Source organism: Patella vulgata, chromosome 7 (assembly GCF_932274485.2).
Source record: "Patella vulgata chromosome 7, xgPatVulg1.2, whole genome shotgun sequence".
Taxonomy (NCBI): Eukaryota; Metazoa; Mollusca; class Gastropoda; family Patellidae; genus Patella; species Patella vulgata.
This window is the reverse complement of record NC_065885.2, coordinates 64337931-64360560: the sequence shown is the minus strand read 5'-3', so window position 1 is coordinate 64360560 and position 22630 is coordinate 64337931. Positions and strand designations below refer to the sequence as shown.

Genomic DNA, 22630 nt, shown 5'->3' with positions numbered 1-22630 from the left:
GTCCGTTTGACTGTGCGGGTCCCATATTGATGAGCAATATTCCAACACTGAGCGTACTAGAGATTGGTAAGCTGTAATCTTAAGAGATCTAGGACACTTGCGTAGATTACGCCTAATGAATCCCAATGTGGAATGAGCTTTATTAACAGTCTTATTTATGTGTTTACTCCATTTCAATTTAGTTTGTAAATTCGAAAATGACCAGTGGTATCAGCATTGAGAATATTGTTCCCTTTTAACAGGTCGGATTTTTATGATGGTCGGATTTTTCTAGAATGCGTAACAAATAACACAAAAACCTGTTATCAAGGTAAACAAGTTCGACCTATGTTTAAACTGTATTCACGGAGTGGGTACTCTCTCATTGGTCTGATTCCTTAGTATTCGTCTACTTTCATTTTTAAGTAAACCGGAAACAGTGAGTTGCGTCCCTTGAATTTTGTATTATCTCTCTCGATTGGTCGAATTTTAAAATCTTAGCGCCAAGGAGGAAAATATGTCCACATGAAAATAGCAGTAGGTTAATTGTTCAATAAACGATGTAATTTTTACCAAAACAGGTATGTATGTCACCAATAATTGAACATCTTGTTATAAGTAGATATTGTGGCTAAAAGTTTTGAAGAAATGAAACTAGATTATTAATACTAGGCTACTTTCCTCGTCACATGTTTGATTTGCATGGCTTGCAGCCTTGAATCGAAGAACTGAAAATACTTCGAAAACTGAGCAAGGTCAATGAATTGTTTGATTAAATAGTTTTTAAAATAATAACACGAAACTTGTCGTTAGCGTTTGATGCCTAAATTAGATTTGGTCCGACAGTCACAGTTAAATATTGCCGTAGGCCCTAAATAATAACAACAGAAATTTTCCCCATCTTCGATCTTGATCAAACGAATTTAAAGTACTAAGGCTAAGTCTCTAAACCAATATCATCCAAATTCTTCAACATTGAAAACACGAATTATTTGTCAATTTAAAAATCAACATTGATGTTGTTATCTTACCGGGAAAATATGGGCTTCTGATAACCAATATTCAAGACAAAATAAACATGTTACCATTGCCCTTTTGGTACACGAATCGTGTACCATACCATAATATTTTCAGCGTCATTTGTAACAAGGGACTTGAAAAACGAGGCTAGGTATATTCCACAAGTCATGTGAAATGGTTACGTCATATTCTTACCTGGAGAGCATGCACAATAAATACTATCGGTGTAGAATGGAATTGCCATTTGCTCAAGACTTCTGGCGTATTTTTAGTTACGTTCTCTTAGCTACCTCGTTCTGGTTCTAGCGAGGTAAGCAAGGTCTTATTTTCTCACTTAGATGTTCATTTATATTGTTCAGACGTTCACAGTTACTGGCACGCGACCGTTCAGCAGTAAAAAGTTGCCCAGTAAAATGAACTATTAAGTGAAATTTTTTCGCCAAGGATTCAATAGGATGGTTCCTGAACGTACAGGGCGAGTGTAATGAGTCCTACGTTCAGAGCTGAACTACATTTTAGTGACCTCACTTACCTAGCTATCTAGAGTCTACAACATGCTGTTAAAAATTTCGCTTTGTCTTATGACTTATATTGCTGAGTTACATAATTTTTTTACGTTACCCTATATTTAGATTTCAATGGCTTCTGCCAAGCTGTTTTGCAGAAGTAAAAATACGCTTAGCAGTAAAGATTTGCCCAGTAAAATTGACTGGGGGCCAATACTTTTTCAAAAAGGATTCAATAAGGTGGTTCCTGAACATATTTAATTTGAACTGAATTGTTTAGATATGTGAGCAAGGCAGAATGTGTGAAATCATGACTGCATCAAGTGAGGTTTTAGGCCTACTAAGTTACTAGATAAACTATTTATAATAAAAACTGAGCTAGGCTAAACGGCTCACTAAGTCAGCAAGGTGTTTTGCAACTGCTTGTGATAAATGTTGTTACACGCTGTCGGCCGCCATACATGCTGCTTGACATGATTCCGTAATCTTATCTTGTCATATATGATGAGTGGTAAATAAAATGCCGCAATAGTTGAAAACAATCTATCACCAGTACATATATATAAATATATAAAAACTTATGAATTGTTTCTTCCAGAAATCTGTAAAAATGGCTGAACACTCGAAAACACGGATGTTTTCGGAGATAATGGCGACTGGCATGGAGAAAACAATGGATGAAACTGAATCAGACATCTTCTCGGATTCACGTAAAAATTTGTCGGCAGTTTTTAAGAAAGCTGTAGCCAGTAATGTTGATCCCGGAGAAGAACATATGAAATGTTATTTACGTGTCAGACCATTTTCTGATTCGGAATCTGATCGTGGTGAAAATCAGGTACGGTAGGCCTATCTATCTATAGATCAACTCACTGCTAATTTTACAATTTGAATGATTTGCAATTCAATGCAATTTCGGGAAAATTAAAATTGCTGAATTCGTTGGGAATCATCAAAGGCTGTTTGGTTCCTATTTTCATGATTCTCCAAGAATTTTAGCAATTTACCAAGGATGGTTGAAACTAAACATTAAACATACATTATGCAAGAGCTAAATCTGCCTATTGCAGGTCTTTCTTTCAGTCTGAAATGTTTTATAAATTATTAATTAGACATTAATTAACTTATCTAGACCATAATCAACTCTCGATGGCATCAGATTTTTCCGACATTAAATAGATTACAACAGTTGAGCCATATTTAATCTAAAAATGGAGGAGCGAGACTTAGCTTCGAACAACCAGTACGGTGGTTGCAATTATTGCACACTTCTTGTCAAACCTTCAAAGGATAATATCTTCGCTCGCAATAGAGTAATTTGAATGAAATTTTCAAATCATTCATTTTCCATGATCTGTTTTCGAACCATTATAGCTAACTCTTTATCTAAATCTTACAAAATGTATCTTTGAATACAGAAACTCCTCTGCTAAAACAGCAACTACACAATACCCAAGTTGTACTAGTGATACATGTATAGTTAAAGGCTCAATACCACTCTTGTTTTAACTGAATAATATGTCCCAATATTTATTCTGGTCAACAAATTGTACTATTTTACAATATTCCAATTAATTGATGATACAAATTTCATCTTAACACACCTACATGTAATTTTAAAAATTGGAAAAATTCAACTAAATGATTTAAAAAGCCTGACGTAAAGCTTTTCAAATGTGACTTGGATTTAAAAATATTTTTGAACCCTTTGGACAAGTAAAATAGGATTTAATGGATAATTTACACAAAAGGTAGGACACTAACACATCTAGTACTTAGAATAAGGCTATTATTTATTTTCTGGAGCTGTCAAGCCAGCAAGAGTGTTATTGTCCCTTTAAAATGATTATTTCCCGTAGTAAGTTGCGTTTTTTTTTTTATTTTTAGGGATGTTTAGAGATTCTGGATGATAACACCATCATGACAAAAGCTCCAAAGGATTCACACATCTATAAAAATCATTCTCATGGTTTGGGCAAAACATCCCATAAATTCACATTTTCACGAATATTCGATGAAGATACGACACAAAAAGAGTTTTTTGATGACACAATGTTGAATCTTGTTCGAGATTTTATTGACGGACAGAATTGTTTGGTTTTTACGTATGGTGTTACAAGTTCGGGTAAAACTTACACGATACAGGGTAAGTATCATTCTGTTTCTCGGCCCTCGTCTAGACGGTCTCATTATCTGCCTCACCCCAAGTCTAGACCGTCACTCTCACTACATGTATCTGTCCCGCGCCAAGTCTACACCGTCACTGTCATCATCTGCCCCACCCCAAGTCTATACTGTCACTCAGATGATCTGCCCTGCCCCAGCCAAGTCTACACTATTCCTTATCATGTACAACCGCGGAACCGGGGAATCGATGCTGAAATTGAAAACAACATCGAACGTGATATGGTTGGCAAATACTATTTCAAATACAAGCTAAACAACATTTGCGGTTTAGCTTATATTTGAAATAGTAATTCAATTTGCAAACCATGTCACGCTCGATGTTGTTTTCAATTTCAACACTCCGCCAAACCATTCAACCCGAAGAAGAGAGAGTCGTTGGTACCAACATAATGGTCCCGATCACACGGTGGCGACCCCAAACAAGGTCATAATGATGGTTGCTAAGTAGAAGTATCAAAATTAATTTGTTTTACTTTCATGCTTAACATGTAAAGCGACAACATTTTTCGTCTTAATAATAGAAATAAGATGAAACAGAATTAAAATTTACACTGAAAAAAAAAGAAGTTGGATTAGACATTGTCTTAATTTAGAAATTACATGAATAGAAGTTAGAGAATACATGAAATTGGACGATTGCATGTTAGAATTTTGAGTCTAATATATACCACCATAATTGTATGTCCTGTAAATATGATAAGATTGAGACCCTTGTTAATATCCCAGTGATGACAAACACTGCGCAAATTTTAAGATAATGATAATGTAACGAACTCCGGTTCAGTCTGTTGAGTTTTTACATAATAATCATTGTCAGTGTCAAGAATCAGTTACTGAGGGATATACCGTACCGTTGTTATATTGTTTGAGGAGAAAGATGCACTATAAAAGTTCATCTTAATACAATCTGATTAAAACACAGATCCTATTTCGTTTCGTTTTACTTGTTTTTACTACACTAGGATCTGAAAGAGTTGTTATATAACTGGCATTCAGGTTGATGTGAGGGATTAGCCAATGAAATGGTATGTTACGGTAATCTGCAGGGAACTGGGTAACCCACTAGAAACATCAACGCTGATTGGTTCAACAAATGTCGTACATGTACGTCATAGGGTCAAAAGCCTTTTGTATGACCTGTGACGAAACCTTCCACCACAACCGGTCAGATGTTCATGTAGTGTAGGCCATCGAAAGTATAAAAAACAAAAAGAAATATAGATCTGTATTTTAATCAGATTATCTCTCAATGTTTTATAATTTCTCCGTTTGTTACAGGTAAGCAGTCAGATGCCGGAATTTTACCAAGAGCTCTTGACGTTTTATTCAACAGTATCAACAATAAACAGTTGAGTGGAATGAATCTAAAACCTAAAATGTTTATGGACGTCGCTAAACTGACAGCGGAACAAGAAGAAGCCGAGAGGAAAATAAAAGACAGAATTATGCAAATGAGCACAGAAGATGTATGTAGACTTGATTTACTGGATAGAGAGATTGTCATATAGTCAAATGGTGTTGTTTCGATGCAAGACGGGGAGGGCCTGACAAGGAAAGCTGTCTAGTCTTTGGATGGTATGAAAAAAAACGAGGTCCCGTGCACACATGGAATTTAATATAAGAGTAGGCCGTATCCGGACCATAATTGACTCTCAATGTCCTGGCTAACCTGCAATGTTTATTGGATTAGGTTCCGATTTGCTGTTCGACTTCCATTCTTGATTTATGGATAATCGAGACTATGATTTATCGTACTGACGTCAGTAATGATGATCGAGGCACGGCTGAAAATTCAATCGCTAAAATATTGGTTCAGAGTGGATCAATTTGACTGAAATTTTCAGCAAATTGTCTTTATATTATCTAGTTTTTAACTATTATAGTGAGAACTGCCAACTCGTTATCGAATCTCCCATAATGTATCTTTATGTGAAATATGAATGAAATTGAATGAAATCTGTTCAATGTTTAAATTGAGTTAAGTATGAATGAATACATGTTAAATTGAGTGAAATATGTTTTAGGATGATAAGGTGATGATGTTACTGGGAGGTGATGCATCTGATATGTCTCAAGGTAACACAACAACTTGTTCGGAAGGTTCTAATATATCAACAGTTGGAGAACGGGAATCAAAAGGTGAGTCTTCTAATCTTCTTCATTGCCAGGAAATAAAACACTTGTCAATTAAACATTTGTCAATTAAATTAGATGATTTAGGGTGAATTTTGATGATTTTTACAAATTCTCGAACAAAGATTTGATATTGAATGAATGTTAGGCAACACAAATAAAATAACTTGTTTCTCGGGCACCGCCTGCACGCAAAATTGGTTGCGCGTGCAGTCTATTTATTAGTCTTGATGAAAAAAAATAAATATGTAACGCCCGCCCGCACATCGACAAGCAAGTCGTAAAAAAAATATCCCGCATGTACCTACATCCGCCATACATGTATATCTATTCAAATGTATTAAAACTGATTCAGATGAACATGCTGTCTTTTTTATCCGAACAATGGCGAAGTTTGGCAGATTTGCCTTTTTTATTGATATCGAAAGAACCTCCATTTTGTATCACGTGATATTAATTACCTCCCCTGATAAACTAGAATTTGATTCGTGTTAAAAGTCATTGGCGACAATATTTCAATCATTCGATCGTAATCGGCTCATTATTGCCGGCTTCAGTCGGTCCTTGTTTGGAAAATCCTATTGATAAAATAATGAACCGTAGAACAGGTTAATTAATTATAGCTAAGAATACGATGACGATAGTCGTCATAATGCATACCTTAGAATCTGGGTCATTATTAGCACATTTACGGTAGTTTCGATAATCCAGAAAATAATAATTGGATTACCGATTTGATGGTTTTACTGACCAGTTGTTAGTTAGATTTAAATAGTCATTCAATATAAACACCGGATAGAACCCCGAATATCCTGAGAAACACACCGAATATCCCAAGAAACAGTATTTCCGGCAATCTCCAATACCGATGACACGGTGTGACATGCATTGGTTGGAATTCGGTAAATAATTATAAATAAACCGGCGATACTAGATTTAGTTTTAAATACTGTTTACCATGATTATTATTTTTGATACACCTGGTGAAAGAGGCTTAGTTTTTAAAAATATTGTTGTCTTTATGGAGGGCTATTACATAGTCGTATGGAATTTTATTTTAAACCAATTTCAATTATGTGAATTAAATATGGAAAATTATTTTCCTTTCAGTCAGTGTTCAGTCTCAGTGTTTTAGTAGACTTGATTTTGGGTTTATGTTTTAAGTATGTACAATAAAGTTGAATATAACGGAAAGCAAAAACGTAAACAAGTAATGACTTTCTCATTTAAAAAAAAAAAAAAAAAAGACCGCCCTCCCGCCCCAACAATTTTCAGCAATAGCCAAATTTTATTTTGCACCATCAATGAGTAAAAAAAAAAAAGAAACCGCCCTCCCTCCCTGCAGTTAAAGCTGTCAGTTGCCCGAGAAACAAGACATTTATTTTGTGTGGCCTTAAATGAATTTGAGGGGGTTGGATGATCGAATGGTTAGCAATTGCGTGCTGTATCATAATGTCTCTCATTGAGTCAACCGGCATGGTTTCAATTCCCTGGTTGTACAAGACAAGGAGTAGGATCGTCTGTCCAACCTCGTGGGTTTTCCTGTTTCCTCCTGCTGTTAAATACCCCTACACGCAAGCGAATTATTGAAATAAAATGTGTTAGGAAATGACCTAGTTTGTGTCGAGTTCTCCCTCTTTCATTTCCACAAAAAAAAAAACTGAAAAAACAACTGTTACTTTACATGTTTTGATGATCATTGGATATTTTATATTCCTTCACCACAGAATCACTGGAGGGCGACATGTTCGCAGATATTGAGAATAGAATCCGGGAAGAAACTAAAATAAGTGTTGAGGACCAGGGTCAAATACGGTTTTCCATCTGGTGTAGTTTTGCGGAGATTTATAATGAACAGATTTTTGATTTACTGGAAGCTCTACCTAAAAAGAAGAATGCGAAGCGGCCGGTATTAAGACTTAGTGATGATAAAAACGGTAGTCCATATATTAAAGGTATGAACATATTGCAAGATGATGAAATAACTAATTTCTATCAATGAACATCAAGGCCAAGATGGTATTTAACCTTTGGAGATTTTCCCCTCCAACTGATAATAAAGACCCCTATATATAAACACATCATTGAAATAGAATTGCATCCACCGCACTGGTTATTGAAGCTTATCCTCGCTTCACTAATATGGTTGAGCCGTTCTAATCTACTTAATATCGGAGATATCCAATGGCATGAAGAGTTGATTATGGTCTTGTCATGTTAATAAAAGTCTAATTAGTAGTTTGTATAACATTTCAGACGTAAAGAAAGACGTGCAATAGGCAGATTTAGCTCTTGCATAATGTATATTTAATATATAAAATGTATATTAGCCTACTGCCGTATCAGCCTATCAAGGAAGTTAGGAGTCATTTCCATTCGATTACAACACAAACAGCTTTTTTAATTTCTATTAATATATTTCAGGTTTAAAAGAAGTGAATGTTTTGAATGCTGATGAGGCTTATAAATTATTAAATATTGGCCAAAGAAATCTTCGCACAGCTTGTACTAAATTAAATCATAATTCATCTAGAAGGTAAGCTTCCTAGTCCAATACACTAATTAATGGGGTTGTGCTAGTCAAGTCAGAAAATGTAGGCCTTCAGTCCAATACAGTAATGTTGGGGTTGTACTAGTCAAGTTAGCACTGGACTCTCTTGGTCTTGAATCTGGGCATGGACCAAGCAGGGCATTAGATGATGTCTGCTGTGCAGACAAAGAAGAAGGAAAGTAAGCCTAGTCTTTCACTGTGATGAAATACAGAGCTCCACCCATTCACAAGAAACCTAGATTGTTAAGTCATAGAAGTAAAAAATAGAAATGTTACTGCTTTGTATAAAATTCTTCAATCTGGAATTGCTGCATTACACTGATAACCATAGAATTTGAAATTTGTTTTGTGTTTCATTTCAAGGTATATTTCATTTCTTGACCAATAGATTTCAATCAATCTGATTGAAACACAGTTTCTATTTTAAAAAAATTATGGATATCTGTAAATAATGGTAGTGGCTATATTTTGTTTTATTTCAGTCATTGTATCTTCAATATCAAGATAATACGAGTTATTGATAATGGTAATCCTAGAATGGCTAGAGTTAGCATGTAAGTAATGTATTGACGGTAATCCTAGAATGGCTAGAGTCAGCATGTAAGTAATGTATTGAATGGCTAGAGTCAGCATGTAAGTAATGTATTGAATGGCTAGAGTCAGCATGTAAGTAATGTATTGAATGGCTAGAGTCAGTATGTAAGTACAGTAGAATCTGCATTAAGCAGCCACCCAAGGGAATTTTCACAACTGACCGCTTAACGGGAGTGGCCTCTTAATAAAATCTCGTTGCTTTTTGTGCCGACATAAATTAAATATTACGCTTGGATGCATTGGAAGCGGTAAATTTGGCCGTCGCTGAATCTTGCGCCGAACGAAAATTCTTTACTCAAATCTCGGACATAACTTAACGGGAGTGGCCTCTTAATAAAATCTCGTTGCCTTTTGTGCCGACATAAATTAAATATTACGCTTGGATGCATTGGAAACGGTAAATTTGGCCGTCGCTGAATCTTGCGCCGGACGAAAATTCTTTACTCAAATCTCGGACATAACTTCTGTAAACTTGTCATTTTGTACCAACCTTCGATACTACTGTCTACCATTGTGATGCATTCGATAATATTTATCCATTTTTGTGAAGAAAATCGATGAATTAATTTTATTTTATCGAAAAAACACATGAACAAAAAACATCGCTAATTTTATCACCTATTTACAGGGGGTGTAACTCTGTATGTAATATTATAGGAGGCGCTAAGAGAGATACTAGATGATCGTGACAAAACTCAGTACTTTTATTTTATTCAATCAGTATCAAATAATGTGTCGTTACGCGTGAAAACAATGATCAGGTTAGTCGTTTAATAAAACAAAAGATTAATTAACAGATAATCCCGGGTTGATTGTTATGTTTACATTTCTTTTTACCTGATCAGTGGGGGTCCAGTTAATTAACTACTACTCACGGGATTAGCGGGGGTGTTACAAAGAACGACAAGATGGTATCATTCAACAATGGCCGTTGAATGGGCGATGTTTTGTTGAATTTATTAGTAAAATAGTGACCGCTGGCCGCGTTAGAGGAGTGACCGTTGAATAAAGAGATGAAACAATAGAATTTCTACGGGGGGAATTTATCGTGACCGCTTACAAGGAGATGTCGCTGAATAGGAGTGGCTGCTCATACAGATTCTACTGTAATGTATTGATAATGGTAATCCTAGAATGGCTAGAGTTAGCATGTAAGTAATGTATTGAATGGCTAGAGTCAGCATGTAAATAATGTATTGACGGTAATCCTAGAATGGCTAGAGTCAGCATGTAAGTAATGTATTGAATGGCTAGAGTCAGCATGTAAGTAATGTATTGACGGTAATCCAAGAATGGCTAGAGTTAACTTGTAAGTAATGTATTGATAATGGTAATCCTAGACAGAAAATGGCAGTAGGCTTATTACATAGCAAACAGGGGGGTTGGATGGCAGAATGGTTAGCATGTACACGCTATATCATAAGGTCTGTCCATGAGTCAACTATCATAAGGTCTGTGGTTTCGATTCCTGGTTGTACGTGATTAGAGATTCACGAAGACATAAAGCTCTGGTTATATTATTATTAAACATTTATATGGCACTAGTTTCACCAACGGTGTTCAGAAGCACTTTACAAAACAATGAGGACAATCATATACCAGTGAAAGAAAAAAATAAATGAGATATTTTGAATGTCAACTCATTTATGAATTTGAGTTTTCAAATGTTGTATTTAGAAAATGTAGAGGTTTATAGATGAGCAAATTATAGTAATTATCCCTTTGTGAATTAATATATTTATTTTTATTTAGGTTATCCCTTTGTGAATTAATATATTTATTTTTATTTAGGTTATCCCTTTGTGATTTAGCTGGATCTGAACGATCGTCGAAGACATTAAGTCAGGGAGAAAGATTGAAAGAGGCAGGTAATATTAATACGTCTCTCATGACCCTTGGACGATGTATCGAGATGTTGAGATATAACCAAAATCACAAGTAAGTTAAAATCATCAATAATCTATCTATATGGAGAGAGATGGGGTTTAATGTCCGCTTGACACAAACTAGGTTTTTTTCGGGACTAACACATGGTTCAATTTTGTTTCAATAATTCGCTTATGCGTATCGTTCTTTAGCAGTCGGAGGAAACCGGAGGACCCAGAGAAAATCCATGAGGTTGGACTGGAGACCCTACTCCTTGTTACATTCAACCGGGGAATCGAATCTACGCCATTTGTCTCAATGACGTGCTAGCAATTCGGCCATTCAATGGTTTAATGATGTGATAAACAGATAAAGTAGAAATATGTTAATTTGAAGGATTCACAATTTCACCAGATCCACCAAGACTGTATTGGAACAAATATTCAAATATTTTAAATTGTAGTGGGATCACTATTATCAGATACCCAGGGACATGTGTAACTTATAAAGGGTTGTTCCTTCCTTTGAGGTTTGAATTCATTAATAAAGGGCTGTCCCTTCCTTTGAGGTTCATATGTAACATTAGTTATTAAAGGGCTGTCCCTTCCTTTGAGGATCGAATGTAACATTAGTTAATAAAGGGCTGTCCCTTTCTTTGAGGTTCGTATGTAACATTAGTTATTAAAGGGCTGTCCCTTCCTTTGAGGGTCGTATATAACATTAGATTAAAGGGTTGTTCCCTCCTTTGAGGTTTGTATGTAAAATTAGTTAATAAAGGGCTGTCCCTTCGTTTGAGGGTCGAATGTAACATTCATTAATAAAGGGCTGTCCCTTCCTTTGAGTGTCGTAACATTAGTTAATGAAGGTTTGTTCGCTCCTTTGAGGTTTGTATGTAAAATTAGTTAATAAACAGCTGTCCCTTCCTTTGAGTGTCGAATATAACATTCATTAATAAAGGGCTGTCCCTTCCTTTGAGTGTCGTAACATTAGTTAATGAAGGTTTGTTCCCTCCTTTGAGGTTTGTATGGAAAATTAGTTAATAAAGAGCTGTCCCTTCCTTTGAGGGTCGAATATAACATTCATTAATAAAGGGCTGTTCCTTCCTTTGAGGCTTGTATGTAACATTCATTAATAAATGTATGTAACGTTCATTAATAAAGGGCTGTCTTCTTCAAGGCACTGATAAGTTGTTTTGTCCTCTATTGGTTTCAGAGAAAATGGACGAATAATTCCGTTCCGGGACAGCAAGTTGACCAGATTATTCCAGAATTTTTTCAGTGGTCGAGGTAAAGCAGCCATGATAGTCAATGTTAACCAGTGTGCTAGTATGTTTGATGAAACGCTCCATGTGTTTAAATTCTCCGCTATCGCTAAACAGGTGAGTTCAGATATTACCGAGTCCATTGCTAAACAGGTGTGTCCAGCAGATTATTAACTTCATTGTTTTGCATTAAGCAGTGAAATTGACTAATGATGAGGTCCAGTCAGAAATCATTTGTAACTTGCATGCCAGCATGTCTTTAAAGCGGAAATTGAAAATTTTTAAGTTATATTTTTAAAATTTATTAAAATAAAGCCTGAAAATAGATGGTATACATAAACAGTCCTATCTTGTTAAAGACTAATCCTATTAATCCTATAATTCACTATTGCCAGCTAAGAGATTGGCAAAAATATCATTTTCCTCTTCATTTTCAAATGTTTGAAAAGCTTCTCCATGGTGGAGAATAGAAAACAAGGGAGGTAATTGTGTTATTTTTTCCTGTGTAAATGAGTGTGAGAATGACAACTATGATCGTATAATTGTGAGTTGACAACCTATTGAGCAAAAGACATAGAAATAATTACGTTTTGACTTTCTTAGAAAATTTGCAATTTCCGCTTTAAAATAGTTCAGTTTGTTTCGATAATATTGTTGTGTCCTTTCAAAATATTTTATGAGAAATGAAACAATTGTTCATTATATTTATTAACATAAGCCAAAAATAAACCCTATACCATAGGATGGCTTAGATTTAAATGGATTTGAACACTACTGTGAGATTTCAAAATTTAACGATAAAATGGATAATCAAGTACGATTGCTATGACAATAAACATTCTACACTACTTCTTCCAACTGTCATAACTTCGCTCAGAATAAAGTAATTTGAAATTTTCAATATATTCATTTTTGAAATATTACAGAACAAAAGGCCAGCTCTATATCTAAATCTTACATAATGTATCTTAAAACTATTACAGCAAGAATGGTCAGCTCTTTATCGAAATCATTACAGAATGTATTTTTAAACTATTATATTATAGCACACATTATCCGAATCTTCCATAATGTATCTTTAAACTATTACAGCAAGAATGGTCAGCTCTTTATCTAAATCTTACATAATATATCTTTAAACTATTTTATTTTAGTTGGTTGTTCATCAGAAACCCGAGATGAAGAAACTGAAATCTCTGTCTGTGAAACATGGATCACGAGATCCGTCTATAATGTGGGATACACCAGGTAATATCTTTTGATTCAACTGGTTCAACATTATCATCAAGCAATGGTTACAGGCACTAGCTCTTTATCTCTTACTTCAACTAGTTCAACATTATCACCATCAATACACTCCTCAAGCAATGGATATAGGCACTAGCTCATTAACCAGATAGAAATTATGGTGGACTGTTTTAATGGGTCGGCTATTCAAAATCACTATGCATGGCCATCATAAGTTTATCGTGTTCAACTTGATCCATCTTATCGTGGTCAGTCTGATCCTTTTATCGTGTTCAGTTTTGTCCATCTTATCGTTGTGTTCAGTCTTTTCCATCTTATCGTGTTCAGCCTTGTCCATCTTATTGTATTCAGTCTTGTCCATCTTATTGTATTCAGTCTTGTCCATCTTATTGTGTTCAGTCTTGTCCATCTTATCGTTGTGTTCAGTCTTGTCCATCTTATCGTGTTCAGTCTTGTCCATCTTATCGTGTTCAGTCTTGTCCATCTTATTGTATTCAGTCTTGTCCATCTTATTGTATTCAGTCTTGTCCATCTTATTGTATTCAGTCTTGTCCATCTTATTGTGTTCAGTTGTGTCCATGTTATTGTGTTAAGTCTTGATCATCTTATCGTATTTTGTCCATCGTATCGTCATGGTGAGTCTTATCGTGTTGGAATATCAATTTAGGAGACCTAGTGTATTTATAGGTGCTATGCTGAAGCCCCCTATCTCTGTATATATTTATAGGTGCTATGATGAACCCCCCTCTCTCTGTATATATTTATAGGTGCTATGATGAAGTATAATAGTCAGTTTGTAGATGATGATGAGGAAGATGAAGATTTGGATGTCAGTATATCGGAATTACAGGTAGAACATGTGATATTTATATTTATTACCTGATCCTAACAGGTAGCCATGGTGATATGCTAACCTTGCTGGCTGAGAATGTTCATCAGAATTTTCTAGCATGGCTATCGATTGGTTAGCACATGTGGACTGTATCATACGATCTGAGACAACTGGCGTGGTTTCGATTCCCGGGTTGTACATGACAAGTAGTAGGGTCCAATCTCGTGGGTTTTCTATGGGTCCTCCGGTTTCCTCCCACTACTAAAGACCCCTACGAGGAAGTGAATTATTGAAATAAAATTGAACCATATGTTAGTCCAGAAATGACCTAGTTTGTGTCAAATGGACATTAAACCCTCCCTCTATCTCTCTCTCTCATTTCATTGTTAAATAAATTGGACGTGATCGTCATTTCAGGAAGCTCTAAATTTAGTAGAACTTCTGCAGAATCAGTTAACAGAAGAACGTAGATCTCGAGTATTAATGGAAGCACAGATCAGAGAAGAAGTCTGTAAAGAAATGATGCAACAAATTGTCTCCATTGAAGAAAATTACAAGTTAGTTCTACTTTCATTTTATAAGAGTTCTGCTTGTATTAATAAAAGCCTTGGTATAGCATGATACATCATACTACAAGATTTGTGTTTGATTTTTCACTACAGGGGTGGTTGGATGACCGAATGGTTAGCATGTGCATGCTGTATCATAAAGTCTGTCATTGAGTCAGCTGGCCTGGTTTCGATTCTCCGGGTGTATGTGACAAGGAATAGGGTCGCCTGTCCAACCTCATGGGTTTTCTCTGGGTCCTCCAGTTCCCTCCCAATGCTAAAGACCCCTAATTGTGGAGATATCTAACCTGTAGCATCAATCTGACTGTTAATATGAGAACACGAACATACAATAACTCTTTTGCTACGCCCGTGATGTATTTGGTAGGAAGAAAATAAAACCAACGAGGATAGTACACAAAGCAGGGTATGTGTACTCTTGTCTGAATCACCCGATATCACTTATTGCCCTGGAGAAAAATATTTGATAAAAACGTTAGATATAAAATAAATGTACTCTATAATATTTGTTGTTTGTTAGATAAAAATATTCCAATGATGAATGAATCCTTGCTCTCATATCACTGTTTGTTAATTTAAACAGTATGAAGAAACATGGTGGCCCTCTTGTATTGTCATGTGGACATCCTACAAGAGCTGAGGAATATCTCTAATATTAACTTATAAATTAGTGTCAGAAATGAATTGGGGTTTGACATTCTACTGTTCTGCATCGACCGGGCTGGTGAACACAAGAACTGAGGAATATCTGTAATATATTAACTGTTATATTCAGATTGTTGAATCCTGGGGTGTTACGCAGTTACATGTGGGTGTAAAGTAGTGTTGTGAGGTTTTTAAATTTTCTTTCGGTTTCTGTTTTTGGTTTTTCTGGGGCAAAAAACCTCGGTTTCGGTTTTCGTTTTTTTTATTCATTTAAACACTGTATTATGAATCTTATAAAAGATCAGAAGAACTTAATCCAACAAATCGAAACAGTCAGCGACTCAGTGTCTTAAATTATGGTTCAGAAAAACAAGCATTTCTGCATGGTTTGGTTTCAGTCGGCATCGTCTGTCACTTAACATTTTGTACTGTCATCCAATCTTTCGTAGTGAGAGAGCCATGGACTCGAAGTCGAAGACATTTTAAGTCTTGAGGAAGTCATCGTGCGTAACTATTGACAACTGGCTAAGGCTTGCATAAAATTTTGGATTATAAACCGAACCGAATTGAGAAAATAAATAGTCTAGGCCGTCCAGACTTATTAAACTATTAAACACTCTTTACATAGGGGGCCTGGTTGATCGAAAATAAAAACGGAAGTGATGGCTACATTAAAATTTTGGAATTTCTCAAACATTTCCGAAACGAAAAACGGGTAAATTAAAATTTAGGAATTTGGAAAAAATAACCGAAACGCACGGTTATTTTTTGTTTTATCGGTTCGGTTTATATGTAAAAACCACGGTTATTCGGTTAAACCGAAAAACCGCCTATCACTAGTGTAAAGGAAAAACAATCATTCTCCATGTTAGAATTCCAATCTTTCTTTATTACTCAAAAAGGCAGAAGAACTACCCCATAAGGGAGACAACTTGTGTAGACGTAACCATAAAATTTCAGACCACAATGATATAGAATATACCACAATATTACATAACCTTGGTGTCAGAAATGAAATGATGTTTGACATGCCACTATTTTGATGTTAGGGGTAAATAGATTAATATTCCAATGATGAATCAATTCTTGCTTTCATTCTTATTACTGTTTTTAATCTAAACCCCCCCCGCTACATCAAACTAGTTCTCTCTGCGTTCTGGAAAAGGGCATATTGTGTTTCTTGCCACCAGGAAATCATATTGTATGGTGGCCTAGGGATCTCCTGTCGCGAGATTCATCCCCTACAATAGGATTTCCAGGTAGCAAGAAACACAATCTATGCTTTTCCATGGCCTTTTCCAGAAGGTAGTGAGAACTAGTTTGGTGTGACGGGGGCTTTAACAGTATGAAGAAACTTATTGGCCCTCTTGTATGGTCATTTGATCATAAACAAGAGCTGAGGAATATCTCTAGTGTATTAACTTATATTATTATATTGTCATGTTCACACAACAAGATCTGAGGAATATCTCTAGTGTATTAACTTATATTATTATATTGTCATGTTCACACAACAAGATCTTTTCGAGACATAGAAATATTTGACACAATTTACAGCCAAGAGCTGAGGAATATCTCTAGTGTATTAACTTATATTGTTATATTGTCATGTTCACACAACAAGATCTTTTCGAGACATAGAAATATTTGACACAATTTACTGCTAATTCTTCTTGTAGATAATAAAAGGTCTCACATTGTAAGTCGGGTGTCTTTTAATTCAGTTCATAGAACGGTGGGCAATGAGAGAAAATTTGCCTTGACAGCGGGGTTGGTTGGCCGAATGGTTAGCATGTGCCTGCTGTATCATAAGGTCTGTCATTGAGTCAACTGGTGTCGTCTCGATTCCCGGTTGTATGTGACAAGGAGTAGGGTCACCTGTCGAACCTCGTGGGTTTTCTCTGGGACCTCTGGTTTCCTCCCACTGCTACAGACCCCTACGCACAAGCAAATTATTGAAATATAATTGAACCATGTGTTAGTCCCGAAATTACCTAGTTTGTGTCAAGTGGATGTTAAACCACATTTCTCTCTCTCTCTCACACACACTGCTAAAGACCTCTACCTCAAGTGAACAATTGACATAAAACTGAACCATGTGTTAGTTCCAAAATGACCTAGTTTGTGTCAAGTGGACATTAAACCACATCTCTCTGTGAATAATGCTATAGTTTTATGGATTAAGGTCCTGATTTATAATCTAGTTGTAAAGATTAGTCCTGATTAATACTATCGTTGTAAAGATTAAGGTCCTGAATAATGCTATAGTTTTCTAGATTAGAGTCCTGATTAATACTATATTTGTAAAGATGTTAATGTGCTGTTTTATTTATGTAGTGAGATGTTACGAGAGAGCAAACAACAACAAGAAGAAAAATTAGAAGAAAGGGTGAAGATGTTGATGGAATCCATTCATCGACCAAGAAAACGACCTCGAGGAGAAAAAAGTGATGAAAATACAGACGAATGGGTACCTTCAATAAGATTGCACGCTGAGGAACTCAAAGTAAAAGTATGTCAAATTTCTCAAATACTCAATGGATTTTTAGGAAAATATCTTATTTTCTCATGCGTAAATTTAATGTACTTATATATTTGTTATTTTTCATCTAATTTCTGGACTGGTAGTCATTTTCAATCAATTTTTATGCGCCTACATCATAATATGGAAGTATATTGTCAACGCCCCTGTCCGTCCAGAAGTTAGTTCACATTTGTTTGTGGACACTCTACAGGTCACAATTTTTATCCGATTTTTATGAAACTTGAAATAAAGCCTATAAGTTGATATCCCAAAGATCTCATTCCTTTCAATTAATGTATCGGGCCGTAACTTATGGCCACTGATTGTGTCGAAAATAGTACGCAAATAGTATTAAAGTATGTTATACCAAAGGTTTGGACAGAGGTCACAATTTTTATCTGATTTTAATGTTTATAACTCAAATATATGAGTTCCTGTGCGTATTGGACTGTAACTTCCTGGATTATTGTCCCAGATTGTACGAAATATCGCTTTTTTTAAAAAAAAATTTAGCTTGTTCGCTGTCCATCTCTTTTTCCGACATGTTTTCTCCTTGTCAGTGGTGCAGGACGAAGGGCCTGAAAAGGACAGCTGTCAAGTCGTCCGTACAGTACGAAAATCTGTGGTCCTGTGTATACAGTGGCGTGCACCTAAAAGATCTCTTGGCAGTTGGAATTCGATATAAGAGTTGGCTGTAGTGCTGCTGATCGGGCAAAATTTTCCTCATAGGCTAGCACACTGTATGGCGTATGCTTGTCTTCATTAGCCCAGTCAGAGCAAAACAGCAGGACATTAAACCCCATTCTATTTCTTTCCATCTCTTGCAAAATGTGAATGTATGTTGCATGGCAATCACTTGTCTTAATTACTGTATTATATTTATTGTGTCAATTTTCAGGATTTAACAAGTAAAGTCGACTCAATGACGAAAGAAATGGTCAAAATGAAAGCAGAAGTTAGCAAGTTGAATAAATCACAAGAAACAAGGACCAAAACCCAGACATCGCTAGAATTTCAACTGGCTGATTCCAAGTCAACAATAACAGAACTTCTCACATTAAAAGTGAGTTGATTATAAATAAAAGGTTTAAAATTGAGAAAGATGTTTGCTCATTTTATTCTTTGACTTTACTGACATTTGATGTACCACTTCAGTATACTGCTACTGCAAATTTGACTAAAAAGTGGCCCCAGAATTTACCATTGCAAGTTTGAATTGTACAAAAAAGATTTGGTGGGGGGGGGGGGGCGGCAGGGAAGTTAGAAAACATTAAAAATACATTATGGAAGATTAGATAAAGAGCTGACAGTTCTCACTATAATAGTTAAAAACTAGATATTGTAAAAGAAATTTGCTGAAATTTCAGTCAAATTGGTCCACTCTGAACCAAGATTTTAACGATTGAATTTTCGGCCTAGCCTCGATCATCATTACTATAGTCAGTACGATAAAAAAACATAGTCTCGATTATCCATTTCATGATTGAATTATGAATGGAAGTTGAACATCAAATCGGATCCTAATCCAGTAAATATCGCAGGCTAGTGATGACATTTATATAACATTTCAGGTCTAAAGAAAGACCTGCAATAGGCAGACTTAGCTCTTGCATAATGCATGTTTAATGCCATTTTATTTCATTTATAAAGTTACTTTGCTGAATAATTAAACAAAAAACAATTTGTAGGACCAGTTTGAAAGTCGCCAGAAGGAAGTAGAACGTGAAAATCGAGATGGTTGTAAAACTATTGAAGATCTAAAACAACAGTTACAACAGGTAAATTATATACATCAGAGGGGCCACAGTGGATAAAGTGCTAGCTCATTAACCAGAGGGGCCACAGTGGGTAAGGTGCTAGCTCATTAATCAGAGGGGCCACCGTGGGTAAGATGCTAGCTCATTAACCAGAGGAGCCACAGTGGGTAAGATGCTAGCTCATTAAACAGAGGGACCACAGTGGATAGGTTCTAGCTCATTAACCAGAGGAGCCACAGTGGGTAAGGTTCTAGCTCACTAATCAGTGGGGCCACAGTGGGTAAGATGCTAGATCACTAATCAGTGGGGCCACAGTGGGTAAGGTTCTAGCTCACTAATCAGTGGGGCCACAGTGGGTAAGGTTCTAGCTCACTAATCAGTGGGGCCACAGTGGGTAAGGTGCTAGCTCACTAATCAGTGGGGCCACAGTGGGTAAGGTGCTAACTCACTAATCAGTGGGGCCACAGTGGGTAAGATGCTTGCTCACTAATCAGTGGGGCCACAGTGGGTAAGGTTCTAGCTCACTAATCAGTGGGGCCCCAGTGGGTAAGATGCTAGCTCGCTAATCAGTGGGGCCACAGTGGGTAAGATGCTAGCTCGCTAATCAGTGGGGCCACAGTGGGTAAGATGCTAGCTCGCTAATCAGTGGGGCCACAGTGGGTAAGATGCTAGCTCGCTAAGCACACTGAAGAAAAGAGATCAATACTAAAAAACAACCCACTATGAAAGTCATCATCCTGAACCATGGTTACTTTAACCATTGCTACACTTACTCATAGACAATTCCTTTTACCATTGCTACACTTACTCATAGACAATCCCTTTACCATTGCTACACTTTCAGACAATCCCCTTTTACCATTGCTACACTTTAACTCATAGACTATACCTTTTCTCTTAATTACTTTTACCATTGCTACACTTATTGCTGTAAAATAAGGTCAAGTTTTCTAGATCTGTAATCTGATTAAAACACAGATCCTATTTCGTTTCGTTTTTTATAGTTCAAAATTTTGTTTTACTTGACTTTACTACACTAGGATCTGGAAGAGTTGTTATCATTGACGTGTTCTGGATGATTAGAGGGAATAGCCAATGAAACGGTCTGTTATGGGGAGCTTTTGGCGTGAGGTCAACGGAACTGTCAATAATTCACTAGAAACAGCCACTCATATGACACCTGATGCAACCTCCCACTTCAACTGGTCAGATGTCCATGTAGTAGAGGCCATCGAAAGTATAAAAAAAATGAAAGGAAATATAGGTCATGGTCCTGTTTCTTGAAATCTTAACTAAAGATAAAATACAAATTTTAGTAGATACCCTAATTCTGATTGGCTAAACGCTAAAATCAGTCTAATATTATCCAATCAAAGTACTAAAATTTAAATCTAATCTTAGTTAAAATTTCGTGAAACAGGCCCCTGTATTTGAATGAGATTGGTAGATCTGTAGGTAATATTTGTATATATTTCTGGCACTAGCTGCTACAGGTAATCAATCTGTAGGTAATATTTGTATATATTTCAGGCAATAGCTGCTACAGGTAATCAATCTGTAGGTAATATTTGTATATATTTCAGGCACTAGCTGCTACAGGTAATCAATCTGTAGGTAATATTTGTATATATTTCAGGCACTAGCTGCTACAGGTAATCAATCTGTAGGTAATATTTGTATATATTTCAGGCACTAGCTGCTACAGGTAATCAATCTGTAGGTAATATTTGTATATATTTCAGGCTCTGGCTGCTACAGGTAGTCAATCTGATGATGTAGGTAATATTGTATTACTGGAAACATTGAGTCAACAATTACAACAATCTAAAGATAAAATAAGACAACAGGTTAGATTCATTTTATTATACGCCCACATTGAAATGTGGACGTATATTGCCGTCGCCCCCCGTCCGTCCATCCATCGTCCACAATTTCTTGTGAATGCTCGAACGCCAAAAGTTATCATCCAATTGTTTTAAAATTGATATATGTTGTTAACATTAGTGGGATGAAGAAGCCTATTTAATTTCAATAATTTCTGTTTATTACGTCTAGAGTTATGGCCCCTGTTTCACTTTGTTGAACCTTGTGAACGCTTTAATGCCAAAAGTTAACATATGATCTTTGTGAAATTTATATGCAATATTTATGTTAGTGAAACGAAGAAGCCTATTGAATTTCAACAATTTCCATTTATTACGTCTAGGGTTATGGCCCTTGTTTCACTCTATTGATCCTTGTGAACACTCTAACGTCCAAAGTTATCATTCGATATTTCTGAAAATTATAACCATTATTTAAATTAGTGAGACGAAAAAGCCTATTGAATTTCACCAATTTACAATAATTACTTCTAGACTTATTGTCCTTGTTTCACTTTGTTAAACCTTGTTAATGCTCGATTGATGAAAGTTATCATCCGATATGTATGAAATTTTTATGCATCATTTAAATTTGTGAAACAGGTCTATTGAATTTCAGCAATTTCTATCAATAATTTCTAGAGTTATGGCGATTGTGAACGTTTGAATGACAAAAGTGATCTGCATGAAATTTATATGCATTATTTTAATTGGTAAAACGAAAAAGCCTGTCAAATTTCAACAATTTCTGTAGATTACTTCCAGAGTTGAGACCCTTGTTTCAGTTTGTAGAACCTTGTAAACCCTCAAACAACAAAATTTATAATCTGATCTGTATGGAACTGTCTTGTAAAGGCCCCCAATTACCTACAAAGGAATAAATGTGTGACAACCCTTGTCGACCGCTCGGACGATTTAGCTGCTGTGGGCGCATGTTTCTTTGCCTGGCAACCTATCTTTCAAATATTAAACGCGCTAAACCGGTTAGTATTTAGCGAGGTTAGATGGCAGAATGGTTAGCACATGCGCGCAGTTTCATATGGTCTGTCATTGGGTCAACTGGCGTGGTTTCGATTATCTGGCTGTACGTGACAAG

General features: G+C 35.9%; 1 protein-coding gene across 1 annotated transcript; it reads left to right on the top strand.

Annotated features, from left to right (window-relative positions):
• Positions 1–422: 422 nt before the first annotated feature.
• LOC126827869 (kinesin-like protein KIF20A) lies at positions 423–21522 on the top strand (the record flags this gene model as incomplete). The annotated part of the gene is made up of 17 exons (XM_050557438.2): positions 423–560; positions 2104–2343; positions 3393–3651; positions 4971–5158; positions 5717–5831; positions 7553–7780; positions 8250–8361; positions 8859–8930; positions 10762–10908; positions 12049–12214; positions 13252–13345; positions 14113–14195; positions 14595–14734; positions 17729–17903; positions 18814–18978; positions 19604–19693; positions 21415–21522. Coding segments are annotated over exons 2-17 (2370 nt in total), but the record flags the coding sequence as incomplete, so codon positions are not given.
• Positions 21523–22630: the final 1108 nt, after the last annotated feature.